This window comes from Leuresthes tenuis, unplaced genomic scaffold (genome assembly GCF_036924035.1).
Source record: "Leuresthes tenuis unplaced genomic scaffold, fLeuTen1.0.hap1 SCAF_1, whole genome shotgun sequence".
Taxonomy (NCBI): Eukaryota; Metazoa; Chordata; class Actinopteri; order Atheriniformes; family Atherinopsidae; genus Leuresthes; species Leuresthes tenuis.
Window position 1 is genome coordinate 37,323,110 of NW_027325355.1, and position 19,632 is coordinate 37,342,741.

Consider the following 19,632-nt stretch of genomic DNA (forward strand, 5'->3'; position numbering starts at 1 on the left):
GATCAGAGCTAGAATCAGAACCAGGTCCAACTCTTCCTGTTCAACCCAAAGCAAAAGAAACTCATTTTGAAATGATTAATGACATTTATCCTTGGAATGAATTCAAAACTTTGAAACATCTGTTTTGGGACTGGAATTATACGAAAATGTTTTGGGCGATGCTTCTGGGTTGCTTGGTTTTCTGGAAGGACTGCTTAGCACCCATATTAGAATGAAGTTATATTGAATTTGGTTATATAATGGTAGATAGGAGAAGGGGATTACTCTTATGGTCAAACATTTAATCCACGGATGTTGTTTCTTAAACATGTCACATTATGCCCTTTTTTAATAATCTGACACAATTTTCTGGGTTCTTATAGAGATGTATGGCTGTGACTAGTTTCAGTTAGTTTGCATACTTACCTGTCATCAACACCTGGACAGCTGCTGTGTGATTTAATGCAGTAACACAGAGATAATGAAGCTGTTCCTGCAGTCAGACCAGAAACACTCCAGCTCCAGATATAGATACAGATAGTTACTCTATGGATCCCAGAGGGAAACAGGTTAGCAGTTAGCTGTAAGTTAGCTGTAAGTTAGCAGTCAGCTATATGTTAGCAGTTAGCTGTAAGTTAGCAGTCAGCTGTATGTTAGCAATTAGCTGTAAGTTAGCAGTTAGCTATATGTTAGCAGTTAGCTGTAAGTTAGCAGTTATCTGTAAGTTAGCAGTTAGCTGTAAGTTAGCAGTTAGCTATATGTTAGCAGTTAGCTGTAAGTTAGCAGTCAGCTGTAAGTTAGCAGTTAGCTATATGTTAGCAGTTAGCTGTAAGTTAGCAGTTATCTGTAAGTTAGCAGTTAGCTGTAAGTTAGCAGTTAGCTATATGTTAGCAGTTAGCTGTAAGTTAGCAGTCAGCTGTATGTTAGCAGTTAGCTGTAAGTTAGCAGTCAGCTGTATGTTAGCAGTTAGCTGTAAGTTAGCAGTTAGCTATATGTTAGCAGTTAGCTGTAAGTTAGCAGTTAGCTATATGTTAGCAGTTAGCTGTAAGTTAGCAGTTAGCTATATGTTAGCAGTTAGCTGTAAGTTAGCAGTCAGCTGTACGTTAGCAGTTAGCTGTAAGTTAGCAGCAGATGCTAGCAAACAATGCTTTATCATCAGCAGTAATGGACCAAACCGGAGATGTGCACAGCGTAACTCATAGTAATGCATGTGTTCTGGTTAATTACTGCGTTTAAACATTTTCTATGTGTTAACCTCATTAAACAGTTGTACTTGGAGACCTACATCTTTATCAGAAACATGCCGACACACTGAGAGCGGTACACGGCATTCAATGTACTTCTATTACTTCCATTTCCCTGCTGTGAAGTTCAGGCTCTGAGAGTTGGAACTAATCCTCTTTGTGGCTCAGTTCCTTCAATTCAATTCAATTCAATTCAATTCAATTCAATTCAATTTTATTTATATAGCGCCAGATTACAACAATTGTCATCTCAAGGCACTTAAGTAATATAGTCCAATTCAAGCCAATTGGAATTCAATTCATTGTAATCATAATCCAATTAATTCATATAGAGCCAATTAAAAAAATAATATCCTAGCTAAGGACACCAACAGATTGCACCGAAACTTGTCTTCAGTCCAATCTCCCGTCCTGAGCCTGAGGGACTGTGGAAAGGAACGACTCCCTTTAACAGGAAGAAACCTCTGGCAGAACCAGAACCAGGAAGAAACCTCTGGCAGAACCAGGAAGAAACCTCTGTCAGAAGCAGAACCAGGAAGAAACCTCTGGCAGAACCAGAACCAGGAAGAAACCTCTGGCAGAACCAGGAAGAAACCTCTGGCAGAAGCAGAACCAGGAAGAAACCTCTGACAGAACCAGAACCAGGAAGAAACCTCTGGCAGAACCAGAACCAGGAAGGGTGGTCATCCGCCTCGACCAGCTGGGGTTTGAAAAGACAGAAAAGAGGGAAAAGAGGGGGGAAAAACACCATAACACCATTCAAAGGACACCTGCTGGAACAGGGAAACACAAGTTAATAACCACAATAATGTCACATGGACATAAAATCATTTGTGAAATTAAACAGGGGGAAAAAGAGAGCAAAGTGAGGAAAGGTGTGACAGATGAGGTCCCCCAGCAGTCTAAGCCTATAGCAGCTTAACTATGGGATGTTTCAGGATTACCTGAGCCGTCCCTAACTATAAACTTTATCAAAAAGGAAAGTTTTAAGCCTAATCTTAAAAGTGGAAAGGGTGTCTGCTTCCCGGACATTTACTGGCAGTTTATTCCACAGAGAGGGGCCTGATAACTGAAGGCTCTGCCTCCCATTCTACTTTTAGAAACTCTGGGAACAACAAGTAAACCTGCAGTTTGGGAGCGAAGTGCTCTGTTAGGAAAATATTGTACAATGAGATCTTTAAGATATGATGGAGCTCGGTCATTAAGAACTTTATATGTGAGGAGAAGAATCTTAAATTCTATTCTGAATTTAACAGGGAGCCAATGAAGAGAAGCTAAAACTGGAGAAACATGATCTCTCCTGTTAGTTCTCATCAGAACTCTGGCTGCAGGGTTTTGGATCAGCTGGAGGCTTTCCAGAGAATATGTGGGACAGCCCAATAATAAGGAATTACAGTAGTCCAATCTTGAAGTAACAAATGCATGAACTAGTTTCTCTGCATCACCCTGAGACAGGATGTTTCTGATTTTAGCAATATTACGAAGGTGAAAGAAGGCAGTCCTAGAAACCAGTTTTATATGTGCGTCAAATGATAAATACTGGTCAAAAATAACTCCAAGGTTCCTCACTGTAGAACTAGAAGCCAAGGAAATACCATCTAGAGTAACTATATAACTAGACAATTTCTCCCTGAAGCAAAATTTCTTCCTTCAGTCCAGCGTTGAACTGGACCAAGTTGTTAAAACAGTGGGATGAAAAGTGTTTGCTGCACATTCACAGTCTTTAGCTAACTCTGCTGGAACATTAGCCTCAGATATAGTTTATCCACTGGGCTCTTATATCCTCTGAGGCTGCTGCTGGATGGAAGATGCATGCTCCTCAGTGCAGCTGACAGCAGAACATTTCCACCAGAAGCTGGCTTCATCCGTCCAGCAGGGTGGCTGTGAGTGGGCGGGGCTTAGCAGGGGAGGCGGGGCTTAGCAGAGGAGGCGGAGTCAAGTTAGGGAGTGATGTAATTTAGAGATGAAAATCAGAACGGCTCGTTAAATGAGGAACTTTCAAACAGGGGAACTAAATAAGTACCAGGGTTGTGTTTTTGGGGAGTTGGGACCTGTTGGTGACTTCAGACGCCCTGATATATGCTCCCAGGAACAGGAAGAATGGGTACTTACAGAATTAGTCACCTTTAATAATCAAACTGTTCTTATATTTATGAATGGAATAACATTTTAAATTAAATAAATCATGCTTTGGAATCAGACCTATATTTTGAATTTTTATTATGGGTGCCCCATGCCATAGGCAGGGCACACATATTACTATTGCTCATACTTATTATTCTTCCGTTTCCGCCCGTTTTTCGGCGCGCTACTCGTCCCACAGCGAAGGTCCGACTAAAATAAAAAATACATGGCTGCGTGCGCGCCGATGGGGAGAGGTGTGCTTGTATTTTTCTCTCTCATTACTCGACCGGAATAGCGGATAAATGGGAAAAAGCGGGCAAATTGTCAATGGGAAAATGAATGGAGAAGGCCTTAACGAGGCAGTTTTGGGCTCGAAGAGCCCAAAACTGCTTCCCCTTGGAGGCCTCTGAACTCAGCCATACAAGGTCACACACACATCATTCAAAGTTTGTGTGTGACAGGAAAGACTCAGCTTTAACTGGTGTAAAGGGCTTGTTAATAGCTTATATGGCTTTGACACAACGGCAGTTTACGTTTTAGGTGTCCAGAGGAGCTCATTTTGTGCCTCTCCACTCTACCTCTCACTCTAAAAATCTTTTAAAAAATATTTTTCAAACAAATGCCTCTCACGTCCAAAATATCTGCCTGATCTGGATAAATTATACATCAAAACGTAGGTATTTTAGTTGTCTTTCACCCAATGTGACTGTCATTGAGCTGGGCCTCACAGATTTCTCACAAATCCCCTCTGAGCGCAGAGAGGGAACATTAAATCCCATTATAAAACGGGCGAGGCCTGAAATCAGTCGGAAAAATAATTTTAAAACTGCCATAATAAAGGAGCCACGGGGGTTAGAAGAATAAAAATGACACCGCTGGCTTCCCCCGTCCCTTCTGGCGCTCACGGTGTAAGAATTATTCGGATACGACTTCTACTTTTCGAACAGCGAGCGTTTTGTTCCAGATTTCTGCCTCAATATGAAAACCCCATGATTTTAAGGGGACAAAGTGAGGTGCAGATTTGTCAGTGGGCACGTGCAGCTGTTGCCCACAGCAACTAATTAGGAGGCCAGACTCAACGAGCCCCAAACTGTCCTAATTTAGAGGGCAGTAACTCAGCCATACGGTATCACAGAGACATCATTCAAAGTTTAAATTGTTCACAAGACATTCAGCTATTATGTGATTATACAGCTTTTTCAAATATTAAGCCAATTCTGAAAAATGACAGTTTAAAAAAACATGAACATTTTTGCTCCTTGATTTTTATGAATGAGAAGATTAGAGTGGCAGACTGATCATTTTAACTTTTTCTGATATTCAAGCAAATGGCTCTAACTTTCATGCTGTTTAACTCAGACAAACAAATTATACCTTAAAATGTAGGTACACTTGTCCTCTTTCAGCTGATGTAACTACTAAATAGCTCACATTTACAGAAGTTCAGCTATGAGCCTTGAAGCGAGAGAAACCTTTCAATTTCTCTCACTAACTCCAATGTAAATTTGGTGGAACACCAGAGACAGGTTCAACTGTGTTCAACCTGCTGCCGTTTAAATTTTTTTCACTCCATTGAAATAAAAACTACGTTGCTGCGTTCCTCCAAGCCTTCTGCTTCTTACGGTCTTCAAATTATTTTCCTCGCTCTTCCGGTTTTCTCACAGGAGGTCATAGTATCCAAAATGCAATTTCTGCAGGTTATACAGGGAGAGAGCTGCAGCTGTTGACAAACATTGCTATCACTGATGACATCACTCTTCCACTCCCTGCTGTATATTACACTGAAGCCATTTTAACTATTAATCACTTGATTTCTGATAAATTTCCACTATATTCAGCTTTTTGAGCATGTTCAACTAATCCATTCAGCTACTTTTCTTTCTAAAAGCTCCAGCTCCTTTCAAAAAGACATTTCAGGCCTTTTGAAACAACATGGCGGCCCTATTGTAAAAGCTTTATGCCAGCCTGTGTTCACTCATGTTTTCCATTATTCAGAACATATTAACAGGTTCATGCCAGCCCCTGATGAGACAAATGCACGCGATAGCGCGCACTAACTCTTGTTTTTCATTAATCTGAACAGATTAATAGGTTCAGGCCAGACCCTGATGAGACAAATGCGCGCGATAGCGCGCACTAACTCTTGTTTTTCATTAATCTGAACAGATTAATAGGTTCATGCCAGCCCCTGATGAGACAAATGCGCGCGATAGCGCGCACTAACTCATGTTTTCCATTAATCTGAACAGATTAATAGGTTCAGGCCAGACCCTGATGAGACAAATGCGCGCGATAGCGCGCACTAACTCATGTTTTTCATTAATCTCAACAGATTAATAGGTTCATGCCAGACCCTGATGAGACAAATGCGCGCGATAGCACGCACTAACTCATGTTTTTCATTAATCTGAACAGATTAATAGGTTCAGGCCAGACCCTGATGAGACAAATGCGCGCGACAGCGCGCACTAACTCATGTTTTTCATTAATCTGAACAGATTAATAGGTTCATGCCAGCCCCTGATGAGACAAATGCGCGCGATAGCGCGCACTAACTCATATGTTTTCCATTAATCTGAACAGATTAACAGGTTCGTGCCAGCTGCTGACGAGACAAATGCGTGCGATAGCACGCACTAACTCATGTTTCCATTACTTTCAACACATCAGTTGTGATAATAGGTTCATGCCAGCCGCTGACTCATATGTTTTCCATTATTTTGAACAGATCAACTGGGCCTTATGTGTCTAAAGCGGGCAGATTTCACCAGAACAACCCAAAATCTCATTTTTCAGACTGGATTTGAAATATCTGGCAACTAGTAGCTCTCAGCTCTCATCTGTGTGTCTGTGTGGACGGGCAGAAGACGGGCAGCAGCTGGGCACCCATCAAAATTTCTTCAGAAATTTTCTAGTTTATTTATGTTACTTCCTTTTTTACATTTTTGTTCCTAAAACCTATTTATATGTCTCTTCTTCGATAAAATTGACAACTCAATTTTGTATGACTATAGCTGAAATGTAAAGAAGCACAAAAAAACGAAAGAAAAACTGCAGTGAGCTTTAATATGTGGTGCTTTTAATTTGAAAGGTATGATCCGGAAGTGTTGCAGGTCTTCCGGTAGACAGATCAGAGGTGACAGATGTAGCCAAACAGCAGAGTTTGATCTTCAGCGGCAGCTCGCCGGGAGGCTGGAACGTTCGGAGCCGAAGATGCTGGCGACAGGAGCGGTAAGAAACAGCGGGGTTTCTCTGATGGAACGGAGCCGTAGCTGGCCGTCTTTCACCACAGTTCCTGTTAAACACACAAACCACGGACACCTAATGAATAAAGCAGCTGAAAAGGCTGTCTGCAGCTGGTCACCTTAGAGTCCAGTCCGAGTTGTAACGGGGTCCCCTCGCTGTTTCAGGCTGTAACCACAACGCTGGCGCAGGTCGACAGAGAGAAGACCTACCTGTGGATCAACCAGTTGTCCTGCCCAGACACCAGGGAGAACGCCCTGCTGGAGCTCAGCAAGAAGAGGGAGTCTGTCCCGGACCTGGCTACGATGCTGTGGCACTCATATGGGACCATAGCAGCCCTGCTGCAGGTCTGTCAGGGAGAGCCTCTGCTCGGCCTTATGGAAAACATTTACTCAAGCACCTCAGTTTCTTTTCACTGTGTCATTACAACACTGTCACTTCCAGGAAATTGTCAACATCTACCCATCAATCAACCCCCCCACCCTGACAGCACACCAGTCCAACAGAGTGTGTAACGCCCTGGCACTGCTGCAGTGTGTCGCCTCCCACCCAGAGACAAGGTAACACAAGGTGTTCTCACATGTGCCTCTCAGAAATGGGCTCGTGTCTTTGTTCACAGATTTGAGTGAAATCCGAGTGTTTCTTCCCCTCCTCTGTGAGCAGAACTCTGCTTCCATCCACACTCAGCTCCATTCCTGCTTCTTCTCCTCAGAACCAAGCTGCTGACCCTCAGTCAGATCGACTGTGAGAGTAAAAAGCTTCTGACAGAACAAACCAGCAGGGCCCTGCTTTCTCTTGCTGTTGAAATGATTTAAAGCTGTAGAAAACAGTCGGTGCTGGTTGATGTTGGACCAACCATCGGACTGTTTTTCTTGGCCTTCCTGCAGTTTGTTTCCAGATGCTTCAGTAACTCTGCAGCTCTCTCTGCAGGTGACCTGCTGTCGGTTCTTGTACATTTCTTGTTATTTATGATTGTGTTTGATCTGCAGATGGTGGATGTTTATCATCCAGTTATTTTCATCTGGTTTAACATTAAAGTTCTGTCACTTTTCTGGCCTCATCGGTCTGTGACAGCCCTGACATACATGTGTTGGATGTGCTCACTGCGATCATGCTGAGCTCTCTCTAATGTGCATCACTTGTGTTGAAGTCTATTGTTCGAAAATGATAATTCAACATAACATCCCTGGTTGTTGGAGCAACGCAGAGACCAAATGTCCGAAAACTTAATGTATTAGTCTCAATGCTCTGCTTTGTGGTTCAGTCAAAGCTTTTTCTGGTTTGGTGGCAGTGACAGTTGAGAACCCCTGCAGTAATGGAAAGCAGTGGCTGTTTGAACATGCAGGCCCATGCACAGCAGCTGCTGGACTTTCACATGTGTCCTGTGTGTGTGTGTGGTTTGAAATGAAGGCCTCTGCTGTTGTAACCTGGTAAACATGGTGACAGCTTCACCTTCAGGGTGGTGCTCTGAAGCTCAGACTGGAGTTCTGTTCTACACAGGTCAGCGTTCCTGGCTGCACACATCCCACTCTTCCTCTACCCATTTCTGCACACCGTGAGCAAAACACGGCCGTTTGAATACCTCCGCCTCACCAGCCTGGGAGTGATCGGTAAGGAATCTTCAGGCTGCTACGTGCAAAGTTTACTGTGTCATGTTAATGTCTTCCTTGTCTGTGACCCTCTGCAGGTGCTCTGGTGAAAACTGACGAGCAGGAAGTGATCAACTTCCTTCTGACCACAGAGATAATTCCTTTGTGCCTTCGCATCATGGAGTCTGGAAGCGAACTCTCCAAAACGGTACTGATGCTGTTGGTGTTTGTGCACACATGCAGGTTTTAATGCGGATGAGTCTCAGGAGAAATGTGAAGGATTTGGAATTGTTTTCCAGGTTGCTACCTTCATCTTACAGAAGATTCTCCTGGATGACACGGGGCTGGCATACATCTGTCAAACTTATGAGCGCTTCTCTCATGTGGCTATGATTCTTGTGAGTTGATTCTACTCAGTCAGTGTTAATCAGGTGTATGTATTGGTCGCTGTTCCTCACTGTTTCTTGTTGTGTTTCAGGGCAAAATGGTCCTGCAGCTCTCCAAAGAGCCATCTGCACGCCTGCTAAAGCATGTTGTGCGATGTTACTTACGACTGTCTGACAATTCCAGGTATGTAAGCCGTGGGAACCGCCCTCAGCCTCAGACTGCATGCTATCTGTCACACTTTACCAATCTGGTGGATCACCAATTGAAGAAACCTGGAGCATATTCCATTGTTATGTGACAGACATGTTTGTAATTTCTCTCGAGGTACTCTGGCTTCCTCCCACCATCAAATCCATGTATGTTAGGTTAACTGGGGAAATAACTTTGTGTTCAACTGAATGAATCAAATCATTGTTCAAATGGCTTCCATCACCCAGAGCTATTAAATCCATAGGAACCACAGTTTAAAGAGGTCATGTCCTGATCAGATGTTTGGATCTGTGCATACCTGTGTGTTCCCTGTGTGTTCCCTGTGTGTTACCCGTGTGTTCCCTGTGTGTTACATATGTGTTCCCTGTGTGTTCCCTGTGTGTTCCCTGTGTGTTCCCCGTGTGTTCCCTGTGTGTTCCCTGTGTGTTATCTGTGTGTTCCCTGTGTGTTCCCTGTGTGTTACGTATGTGTTCCCTGTGTGTTCCCTGTGTGTTCCCTGTGTGTTCCCTGTGTGTTCCCTGTGTGTTACATGTGTGTTACGTATGTGTTCCCTGTGTGTTCCCAGTGTGTTCCCTGTGTGTTCCCTGTGTGTTACCCGTGTGTTACGTATGTGTTCCCTGTGTGTTCCATGTGTGTTCCCTGTGTGTTCCCTGTGTGTTCCCTGTGTGTTACATGTGTGTTACGTATGTGTTCCCTGTGTGTTCCCAGTGTGTTCCCTGTGTGTTCCCTGTGTGTTACCCGTGTGTTACCCGTGTGTTACGTATGTGTTCCCTGTGTGTTCCCTGTGTGTTCCCTGTGTGTTCCCTGTGTGTTACCTGTGTGTTCCCTGTGTGTTCCCTGCGTGTTCCCTGCGATTTCCCTGCGTGTTCCCTGTGTGTTACCTGTGTGTTCCCTGTGTGTTACGTATGTGTTCCCTGTGTGTTACCTGTGTGTTATCTGTGTGTTCCCTGTGTGTTCCCTGTGTGTTCCCTGTGTGTTACGTATGTGTTCCCTGTGTGTTACCTGCGTGTTCCCTGCGATTTCCGTGTGTTCCCTGTGTGTTACCTGCGTGTTCCCTGCGATTTCCGTGTGTTCCCTGTGTGTTCCCTGTGTGTTACGTATGTGTTCCCTGTGTGTTACGTGTGTGTTCCCTGTGTGTTCCCTGTGTGTTGCCTGTGTGTTACCCGTGTGTTACGTATGTGTTCCCTGTGTGTTCCCTGTGTGTTCCCTGTGTGTTCCCTGTGTGTTCCCTGTGTGTTACGTATGTGTTCCCTGTGTGTTACGTATGTGTTCCCTGTGTGTTACCTTTGTGTTCCCTGTGTGTTACCTGTGTGTTCCCAGTGTGTTACCCGTGTGTTACCTGTGTGTTCCCTGTGTGTTCCCTGTGTGTTCCCTGTGTGTTACCTGTGTGTTCCCTGTGTGTTCCCTGTGTGTTACCCGTGTGTTACCCGTGTGTTACGTATGTGTTCCCTGTGTGTTCCATGTGTGTTCCCTGTGTGTTCCCTGTGTGTTCCCTGTGTGTTACATGTGTGTTACGTATGTGTTCCCTGTGTGTTCCCAGTGTGTTACCCGTGTGTTACGTATGTGTTCCCTGTGTGTTCCCTGTGTGTTCCCTGTGTGTTCCCTGTGTGTTACCTGTGTGTTCCCTGTGTGTTCCCTGCGTGTTCCCTGCGATTTCCCTGCGTGTTCCCTGTGTGTTACCTGTGTGTTCCCTGTGTGTTCCCTGTGTGTTACGTATGTGTTCCCTGTGTGTTACCTGTGTGTTACCTGTGTGTTCCCTGTGTGTTCCCTGTGTGTTCCCTGTGTGTTACGTATGTGTTCCCTGTGTGTTCCCTGCGATTTCCGTGTGTTCCCTGTGTGTTCCCTGTGTGTTACGTATGTGTTCCCTGTGTGTTACGTATGTGTTCCCTGTGTGTTACGTATGTGTTCCCTGTGTGTTCCCTGTGTGTTCCCTGTGTGTTCCCTGTGTGTTCCCAGTGTGTTACCCGTGTGTTACGTATGTGTTCCCTGTGTGTTACCTTTGTGTTCCCTGTGTGTTACCTGTGTGTTCCCAGTGTGTTACCCGTGTGTTACGTATGTGTTACCTGTGTGTTCCCTGTGTGTTCCCTGTGTGTTACCTGTGTGTTCCCTGTGTGTTACCCGTGTGTTACCCGTGTGTTACGTATGTGTTCCCTGTGTGTTCCATGTGTGTTCCCTGTGTGTTCCCTGTGTGTTCCCTGTGTGTTACATGTGTGTTACGTATGTGTTCCCTGTGTGTTCCCAGTGTGTTACCCGTGTGTTACCCGTGTGTTACGTATGTGTTCCCTGTGTGTTCCCTGTGTGTTCCCTGTGTGTTACGTATGTGTTCCCTGTGTGTTACGTATGTGTTCCCTGTGTGTTACCTTTGTGTTCCCTGTGTGTTACCTGTGTGTTCCCAGTGTGTTACCCGTGTGTTACGTATGTGTTACCTGTGTGTTCCCTGTGTGTTACCTGTGTGTTCCCTGTGTGTTCCCTGTGTGTTACCTGTGTGTTCCCTGTGTGTTCCCTGTGTGTTACCCGTGTGTTACCCGTGTGTTACGTATGTGTTCCCTGTGTGTTCCATGTGTGTTCCCTGTGTGTTCCCTGTGTGTTCCCTGTGTGTTACATGTGTGTTACGTATGTGTTCCCTGTGTGTTCCCAGTGTGTTACCCGTGTGTTACCCGTGTGTTACGTATGTGTTCCCTGTGTGTTCCCTGTGTGTTCCCTGTGTGTTCCCTGTGTGTTCCCTGTGTGTTCCCTGCGTGTTCCCTGCGATTTCCCTGCGTGTTCCCTGTGTGTTACGTATGTGTTCCCTGTGTGTTACCTGTGTGTTACCTGTGTGTTCCCTGTGTGTTCCCTGTGTGTTACGTATGTGTTCCCTGTGTGTTCCCTGCGATTTCCGTGTGTTCCCTGTGTGTTCCCTGTGTGTTACGTATGTGTTCCCTGTGTGTTACGTATGTGTTCCCTGTGTGTTACGTATGTGTTCCCTGTGTGTTCCCTGTGTGTTCCCTGTATGTTGCCTGTGTGTTACCCGTGTGTTACGTATGTGTTCCCTGTGTGTTCCATGTGTGTTCCCTGTGTGTTCCCTGTGTGTTCCCAGTGTGTTACCCGTGTGTTACGTATGTGTTCCCTGTGTGTTACCTTTGTGTTCCCTGTGTGTTACCTGTGTGTTCCCAGTGTGTTACCCGTGTGTTACGTATGTGTTACCTGTGTGTTCCCTGTGTGTTCCCTGTGTGTTACCTGTGTGTTCCCTGTGTGTTCCCTGTGTGTTACCTGTGTGTTCCCTGTGTGTTCCCTGTGTGTTACGTATGTGTTCCCTGTGTGTTCCCTGCGATTTCCGTGTGTTCCCTGTGTGTTCCCTGTGTGTTACGTATGTGTTCCCTGTGTGTTACGTATGTGTTCCCTGTGTGTTACGTATGTGTTCCCTGTGTGTTCCCTGTGTGTTCCCTGTGTGTTGCCTGTGTGTTACCCGTGTGTTACGTATGTGTTCCCTGTGTGTTCCATGTGTGTTCCCTGTGTGTTCCCTGTGTGTTCCCAGTGTGTTACCCGTGTGTTACGTATGTGTTCCCTGTGTGTTACCTTTGTGTTCCCTGTGTGTTACCTGTGTGTTCCCAGTGTGTTACCCGTGTGTTACGTATGTGTTACCTGTGTGTTCCCTGTGTGTTCCCTGTGTGTTACCTGTGTGTTCCCTGTGTGTTCCCTGTGTGTTACCTGTGTGTTCCCAGTGTGTTACCCGTGTGTTACGTATGTGTTACCTGTGTGTTCCCTGTGTGTTCCCTGTGTGTTACCTGTGTGTTCCCAGTGTGTTACCCGTGTGTTACGTATGTGTTACGTATGTGTTCCCTGTGTGTTCCCTGTGTGTTACCTGTGTGTTCCCTGTGTGTTCCCTGCGTGTTCCCTGCTTGTTCCCTGTGTGTTTCCTGCGTGTTCCCTGCGATTTCCCTGTGTGTTCCCTGCGTGTTCCCTGTGTGTTCCCTGTGTGTTCCCTGCGTGTTCCCTGTGTGTTCCCTGCGTGTTCCCTGTGTGTTACGTATGTGTTCCCTGTGTGTTACCTGTGTGTTACATGTGTGTTACGTATGTGTTCCCTGTGTGTTCCCTGTGTGTTCCCTGTGTGTTACCTGTGTGTTCCCAGTGTGTTACCCGTGTGTTACGTATGTGTTACGTATGTGTTCCCTGTGTGTTCCCTGTGTGTTACGTATGTGTTCCCTGTGTGTTCCCTGTGTGTTACCTGTGTGTTCCCTGTGTGTTACCTGTGTGTTCCCAGTGTGTTACCCGTGTGTTACGTATGTGTTCCCTGTGTGTTACCTGTGTGTTCCCTGTGTGTTACCTGTGTGTTCCCTGTGTGTTACCTGTGTGTTACCTGTGTGTTACCTGTGTGTTCCCTGTGTGTTCCCTGTGTGTTCCCTGTGTGTTACCTGTGTGTTACCTGTGTGTTCCCAGTGTGTTACCCGTGTGTTACGTATGTGTTACCTGTGTGTTCCCTGTGTGTTACCTGTGTGTTCCCAGTGTGTTACCCGTGTGTTACGTATGTGTTACGTATGTGTTCCCTTTGTGTTACCTGTGTGTTCCCTGTGTGTTACCTGTGTGTTCCCTGTGTGTTACGTATGTGTTCCCTGTGTGTTCCCTGTGTGTTCCCTGTGTGTTCCCTGCGATTTCCCTGCGATTTCCCTGTGTGTTCCCTGTGTGTTCCCTGTGTGTTACGTATGTGTTCCCTGTGTGTTCCCTGTGTGTTCCCTGTGTGTTACCTGTGTGTTCCCTGTGTGTTCCCTGTGTGTTACCCGTGTGTTACGTATGTGTTCCCTGTGTGTTCCCTGTGTGTTACGTATGTGTTCCCTGTGTGTTACCTGTGTGTTACCTGTGTGTTCCCTGTGTGTTCCCTGTGTGTTACGTATGTGTTCCCTGTGTGTTACCCGTGTGTTACGTATGTGTTCCCTGTGTGTTCCCTGTGTGTTACGTATGTGTTCCCTGCGTGTTCCCTGCGATTTCCCTGTGTGTTCCCTGTGTGTTCCCTGTGTGTTCCCTGTGTGTTACCTGTGTGTTACCTGTGTGTTCCCTGTGTGTTACGTATGTGTTCCCTGTGTGTTACCTGTGTGTTACCTGTGTGTTACCCGTGTGTTCCCTGTGTGTTACGTATGTGTTCCCTGTGTGTTACCTGCGTTTTCCCTGTGTGTTCCCTGTGTGTTACGTATGTGTTCCCTGTGTGTTACCTGCGTTTTCGCTGCGATTTCCCTGTGTGTTCCCTGTGTGTTCCCTGTGTGTTACGTATGTGTTCCCTGTGTGTTACCTGTGTGTTACCTGTGTGTTCCCTGTGTGTTACGTATGTGTTACCTGTGTGTTCCCTGTGTGTTACCTGTGTGTTTACTGTGTGTTCCCTGTGTGTTCCCTGTGTGTTACGTGTGTGTTCCCTGTGTGTTCCCTGCGTGTTCCCTGCGTGTTCCCTGTGTGTTCCCTGTGTGTTACGTATGTGTTCCCTGTGTGTTCCCTGTGTGTTACCTGTGTGTTACCTGTGTGTTCCCTGTGTGTTCCCTGTGTGTTCCCTGCGATTTCCCTGCGTGTTCCCTGTGTGTTACCTGTGTGTTACCTGTGTGTTACGTATGTGTTCCCTGTGTGTTACCTGTGTGTTCCTTGTGTGTTACCTGTGTTCCCTGCGATTTCCCTGCGTGTTCCCTTCGTGTTACCTGTGTGTTACCTGTGTGTTCCCTGCGTGTTCCCTGCGAATTCCCTGTGTGTTCCCTGTGTGTTCCCTGTGTGTTACCCGTGTGTTACCCGTGTGTTACCTGTGTGTTCCCTGTGTGTTCCCTGTGTGTTCCCTGTGTGTTCCTTGTGTGTTACCTGTGTGTTCCCTGCGTGTTCCCTGCGATTTCCCTGTGTGTTCCCTGTGTGTTACCCGTGTGTTACCCGTGTGTTACCTGTGTGTTACCTGTGTGTTCCCTGCGTGTTCCCTGCGTGTTCCCTGCGTGTTCCCTGTGTGTTACGTGTGTGTTCCCTGTGTGTTCTCTGTGTGTTCCCTGCGTGTTCCCTGTGTTACCTGCGTGTTCCCTGCGTGTTCCCTGCGTGTTTCCTGCGTGTTCCCTGCGTGTTCCCTGTGTTACCTGTGTGTTCCCTGCGTGTTCCCTGCGTGTTCCCTGCGTGTTCCCTGTGTGTTCCCTGTGTGTTACCTGTGTGTTCCCTGCGTGTTCCCTGCGTGTTCCCTGCGTGTTCCTTGTGTGTTCCTTGTGTGTTACCTGTGTGTTCCCTGCGTGTTCCCTGCGATTTCCCTGTGTGTTCCCTGTGTGTTACCCATGTGTTACCTGTGTGTTACCCGTGTTTTACCTATGTGTTACCTGTGTGTTCCCTGCGTGTTCCCTGCGTGTTCCCTGTGTGTTCCCTGTGTGTTACGTGTGTGTTCCCTGTGTGTTCTCTGTGTGTTCCCTGCGTGTTCCCTGCGTGTTCCCTGCGTGTTACCTGTGTGTTCCCTGCGTGTTCCCTGTGTGTTACCTGTGTGTTACCTGTGTGTTACGTATGTGTTCCCTGTGTGTTACCTGTGTGTTCCTTGTGTGTTACCTGTGTTCCCTGCGATTTCCCTGCGTGTTCCCTTCGTGTTACCTGTGTGTTACCTGTGTGTTCCCTGCGTGTTCCCTGCGAATTCCCTGTGTGTTCCCTGCGTGTTCCCTGTGTGTTCCCTGTGTGTTACCCGTGTGTTACCTGTGTGTTACCTGTGTGTTCCCTGCGTGTTCCCTGTGTGTTCCCTGTGTGTTCCCTGTGTGTTCCTTGTGTGTTACCTGTGTGTTCCCTGCGTGTTCCCTGCGATTTCCCTGTGTGTTCCCTGTGTGTTACCCGTGTGTTACCCGTGTGTTACCCGTGTGTTACCTGTGTGTTACCTGTGTGTTCCCTGCGTGTTCCCTGCGTGTTCCCTGCGTGTTCCCTGTGTGTTACGTGTGTGTTCTCTGTGTGTTCTCTGTGTGTTCCCTGCGTGTTCCCTGCGTGTTCCCTGTGTTCCCTGCGTGTTCCCTGCGTGTTTCCTGCGTGTTCCCTGCGTGTTCCCTGCGTGTTCCCTGTGTTACCTGTGTGTTCCCTGCGTGTTCCCTGCGTGTTCCCTGCGTGTTCCCTGCGTGTTCCCTGTGTGTTACCTGTGTGTTCCCTGCGTGTTCCCTGCGTGTTCCTTGTGTGTTCCTTGTGTGTTACCTGTGTGTTCCCTGCGTGTTCCCTGCGATTTCCCTGTGTGTTCCCTGTGTGTTACCCGTGTGTTACCTGTGTGTTACCCGTGTTTTACCTGTGTGTTACCTGTGTGTTCCCTGCGTGTTCCCTGCGTGTTCCCTGCGTGTTCCCTGTGTGTTACGTGTGTGTTCCCTGTGTGTTCTCTGTGTGTTCTCTGTGTGTTCCCTGCGTGTTCCCTGCGTGTTCCCTGCGTGTTACCTGTGTGTTCCCTGCGTGTTCCCTGCGTGTTTCCTGCGTGTTCCCTGCGTGTTCCCTGCGTGTTACGTATGTGTTCCCTGTGTGTTACGTATGTGTTCCCTGCGTGTTCCCTGTGTGTTCCCTGCGTGTTCCCTGTGTGTTACCTGTGTGTTACCTGTGTGTTCCCTGTGTGTTCCCTGTGTGTTCCCTGTGTGTTACGTATGTGTTCCCTGCGTGTTCCCTGCGTGTTCCCTGTGTGTTCCCTCTGTGTTCCCTGTGTGTTCCCTGCGTGTTCCCTGTGTGTTCCCTGCGTGTTCCCTGAGTGTTCCCTGTGTGTTCCCTGCGTGTTCCCTCTGTGTTCCCTGTGTGTTCCCTGTGTGTTCCCTCTGTGTTCCCTGTGTGTTCCCTGTGTGTTCCCTGTGTGTTCCCTGTGTGTTACGTATGTGTTCCCTGCGTGTTCCCTGTGTGTTCCCTGTGTGTTCCCTGTGTGTTCCCTCTGTGTTCCCTGTGTGTTCCCTGTGTGTTCCCTGTGTGTTCCCTGTGTGTTACGTATGTGTTCCCTCTGTGTTACCTGTGTGTTCCCTGTGTGTTCCCTGTGTGTTCCCTATGTGTTACGTATGTGTTCCCTGCGTGTTCCCTGCGTGTTCCCTGTGTGTTCCCTCTGTGTTCCCTGAGTGTTCCCTGTGTGTTCCCTCTGTGTTCCCTGTGTGTTCCCTCTGTGTTCCCTGCGTGTTCCCTGCGTGTTCCCTGTGTGTTCCCTGTGTGTTACGTATGTGTTCCCTGTGTGTTCCCTGCGTGTTACGTATGTGTTCCCTGTGTGTTCCCTGCGTGTTCCCTGTGTGTTCCCTGTGTGTTCCCTGTGTGTTACCTGTGTGTTCCCTGTGTGTTCCCTGTGTGTTACGTATGTGTTCCCTGTGTGTTCCCTGCGATTTCCGTGTGTTCCCTGTGTGTTCCCTGTGTGTTACGTATGTGTTCCCTGTGTGTTACGTATGTGTTCCCTGTGTGTTACGTATGTGTTCCCTGTGTGTTCCCTGTGTGTTCCCTGTGTGTTGCCTGTGTGTTACCCGTGTGTTACGTATGTGTTCCCTGTGTGTTCCATGTGTGTTCCCTGTGTGTTCCCTGTGTGTTCCCAGTGTGTTACCCGTGTGTTACGTATGTGTTCCCTGTGTGTTACCTTTGTGTTCCCTGTGTGTTACCTGTGTGTTCCCAGTGTGTTACCCGTGTGTTACGTATGTGTTACCTGTGTGTTCCCTGTGTGTTCCCTGTGTGTTACCTGTGTGTTCCCTGTGTGTTCCCTGTGTGTTACCTGTGTGTTCCCAGTGTGTTACCCGTGTGTTACGTATGTGTTACCTGTGTGTTCCCTGTGTGTTCCCTGTGTGTTACCTGTGTGTTCCCAGTGTGTTACCCGTGTGTTACGTATGTGTTACGTATGTGTTCCCTGTGTGTTCCCTGTGTGTTACCTGTGTGTTCCCTGTGTGTTCCCTGCGTGTTCCCTGCTTGTTCCCTGTGTGTTTCCTGCGTGTTCCCTGCGATTTCCCTGTGTGTTCCCTGCGTGTTCCCTGTGTGTTCCCTGTGTGTTCCCTGCGTGTTCCCTGTGTGTTCCCTGCGTGTTCCCTGTGTGTTACGTATGTGTTCCCTGTGTGTTACCTGTGTGTTACATGTGTGTTACGTATGTGTTCCCTGTGTGTTCCCTGTGTGTTCCCTGTGTGTTACCTGTGTGTTCCCAGTGTGTTACCCGTGTGTTACGTATGTGTTACGTATGTGTTCCCTGTGTGTTCCCTGTGTGTTACGTATGTGTTCCCTGTGTGTTCCCTGTGTGTTACCTGTGTGTTCCCTGTGTGTTACCTGTGTGTTCCCAGTGTGTTACCCGTGTGTTACGTATGTGTTCCCTGTGTGTTACCTGTGTGTTCCCTGTGTGTTACCTGTGTGTTCCCTGTGTGTTACCTGTGTGTTACCTGTGTGTTACCTGTGTGTTCCCTGTGTGTTCCCTGTGTGTTCCCTGTGTGTTACCTGTGTGTTACCTGTGTGTTCCCAGTGTGTTACCCGTGTGTTACGTATGTGTTACCTGTGTGTTCCCTGTGTGTTACCTGTGTGTTCCCAGTGTGTTACCCGTGTGTTACGTATGTGTTACGTATGTGTTCCCTTTGTGTTACCTGTGTGTTCCCTGTGTGTTACCTGTGTGTTCCCTGTGTGTTACGTATGTGTTCCCTGTGTGTTCCCTGTGTGTTCCCTGTGTGTTCCCTGCGATTTCCCTGCGATTTCCCTGTGTGTTCCCTGTGTGTTCCCTGTGTGTTACGTATGTGTTCCCTGTGTGTTCCCTGTGTGTTCCCTGTGTGTTACCTGTGTGTTCCCTGTGTGTTCCCTGTGTGTTACCCGTGTGTTACGTATGTGTTCCCTGTGTGTTCCCTGTGTGTTACGTATGTGTTCCCTGTGTGTTACCTGTGTGTTACCTGTGTGTTCCCTGTGTGTTCCCTGTGTGTTACGTATGTGTTCCCTGTGTGTTACCCGTGTGTTACGTATGTGTTCCCTGTGTGTTCCCTGTGTGTTACGTATGTGTTCCCTGCGTGTTCCCTGCGATTTCCCTGTGTGTTCCCTGTGTGTTCCCTGTGTGTTCCCTGTGTGTTACCTGTGTGTTACCTGTGTGTTCCCTGTGTGTTACGTATGTGTTCCCTGTGTGTTACCTGTGTGTTACCTGTGTGTTACCCGTGTGTTCCCTGTGTGTTACGTATGTGTTCCCTGTGTGTTACCTGCGTTTTCCCTGTGTGTTCCCTGTGTGTTACGTATGTGTTCCCTGTGTGTTACCTGCGTTTTCGCTGCGATTTCCCTGTGTGTTCCCTGTGTGTTCCCTGTGTGTTACGTATGTGTTCCCTGTGTGTTACCTGTGTGTTACCTGTGTGTTCCCTGTGTGTTACGTATGTGTTACCTGTGTGTTCCCTGTGTGTTACCTGTGTGTTTACTGTGTGTTCCCTGTGTGTTCCCTGTGTGTTACGTGTGTGTTCCCTGTGTGTTCCCTGCGTGTTCCCTGCGTGTTCCCTGTGTGTTCCCTGTGTGTTACGTATGTGTTCCCTGTGTGTTCCCTGTGTGTTACCTGTGTGTTACCTGTGTGTTCCCTGTGTGTTCCCTGTGTGTTCCCTGCGATTTCCCTGCGTGTTCCCTGTGTGTTACCTGTGTGTTACCTGTGTGTTACGTATGTGTTCCCTGTGTGTTACCTGTGTGTTCCTTGTGTGTTACCTGTGTTCCCTGCGATTTCCCTGCGTGTTCCCTTCGTGTTACCTGTGTGTTACCTGTGTGTTCCCTGCGTGTTCCCTGCGAATTCCCTGTGTGTTCCCTGTGTGTTCCCTGTGTGTTACCCGTGTGTTACCCGTGTGTTACCTGTGTGTTCCCTGTGTGTTCCCTGTGTGTTCCCTGTGTGTTCCTTGTGTGTTACCTGTGTGTTCCCTGCGTGTTCCCTGCGATTTCCCTGTGTGTTCCCTGTGTGTTACCCGTGTGTTACCCGTGTGTTACCT

General features: G+C 47.5%; 1 protein-coding gene across 1 annotated transcript in view; it reads left to right on the top strand.

Moving 5' to 3' along the window:
- Window positions 1-6,449: 6,449 nt before the first annotated feature.
- The window catches only part of cnot9 (CCR4-NOT transcription complex subunit 9), a 44,687-nt gene continuing 31,504 nt past the window's right edge, over window positions 6,450-19,632 (top strand). Inside the window, exons 1-7 of the mRNA XM_072379259.1 lie at window positions 6,450-6,578; window positions 6,758-6,937; window positions 7,035-7,150; window positions 8,091-8,200; window positions 8,278-8,387; window positions 8,479-8,577; window positions 8,658-8,749. Coding sequence (XP_072235360.1) covers window positions 6,561-6,578; window positions 6,758-6,937; window positions 7,035-7,150; window positions 8,091-8,200; window positions 8,278-8,387; window positions 8,479-8,577; window positions 8,658-8,749 — 725 coding nt within the window. The 5' untranslated portion in view covers window positions 6,450-6,560. The remainder of the gene's footprint in view (window positions 6,579-6,757; window positions 6,938-7,034; window positions 7,151-8,090; window positions 8,201-8,277; window positions 8,388-8,478; window positions 8,578-8,657; window positions 8,750-19,632) is intronic.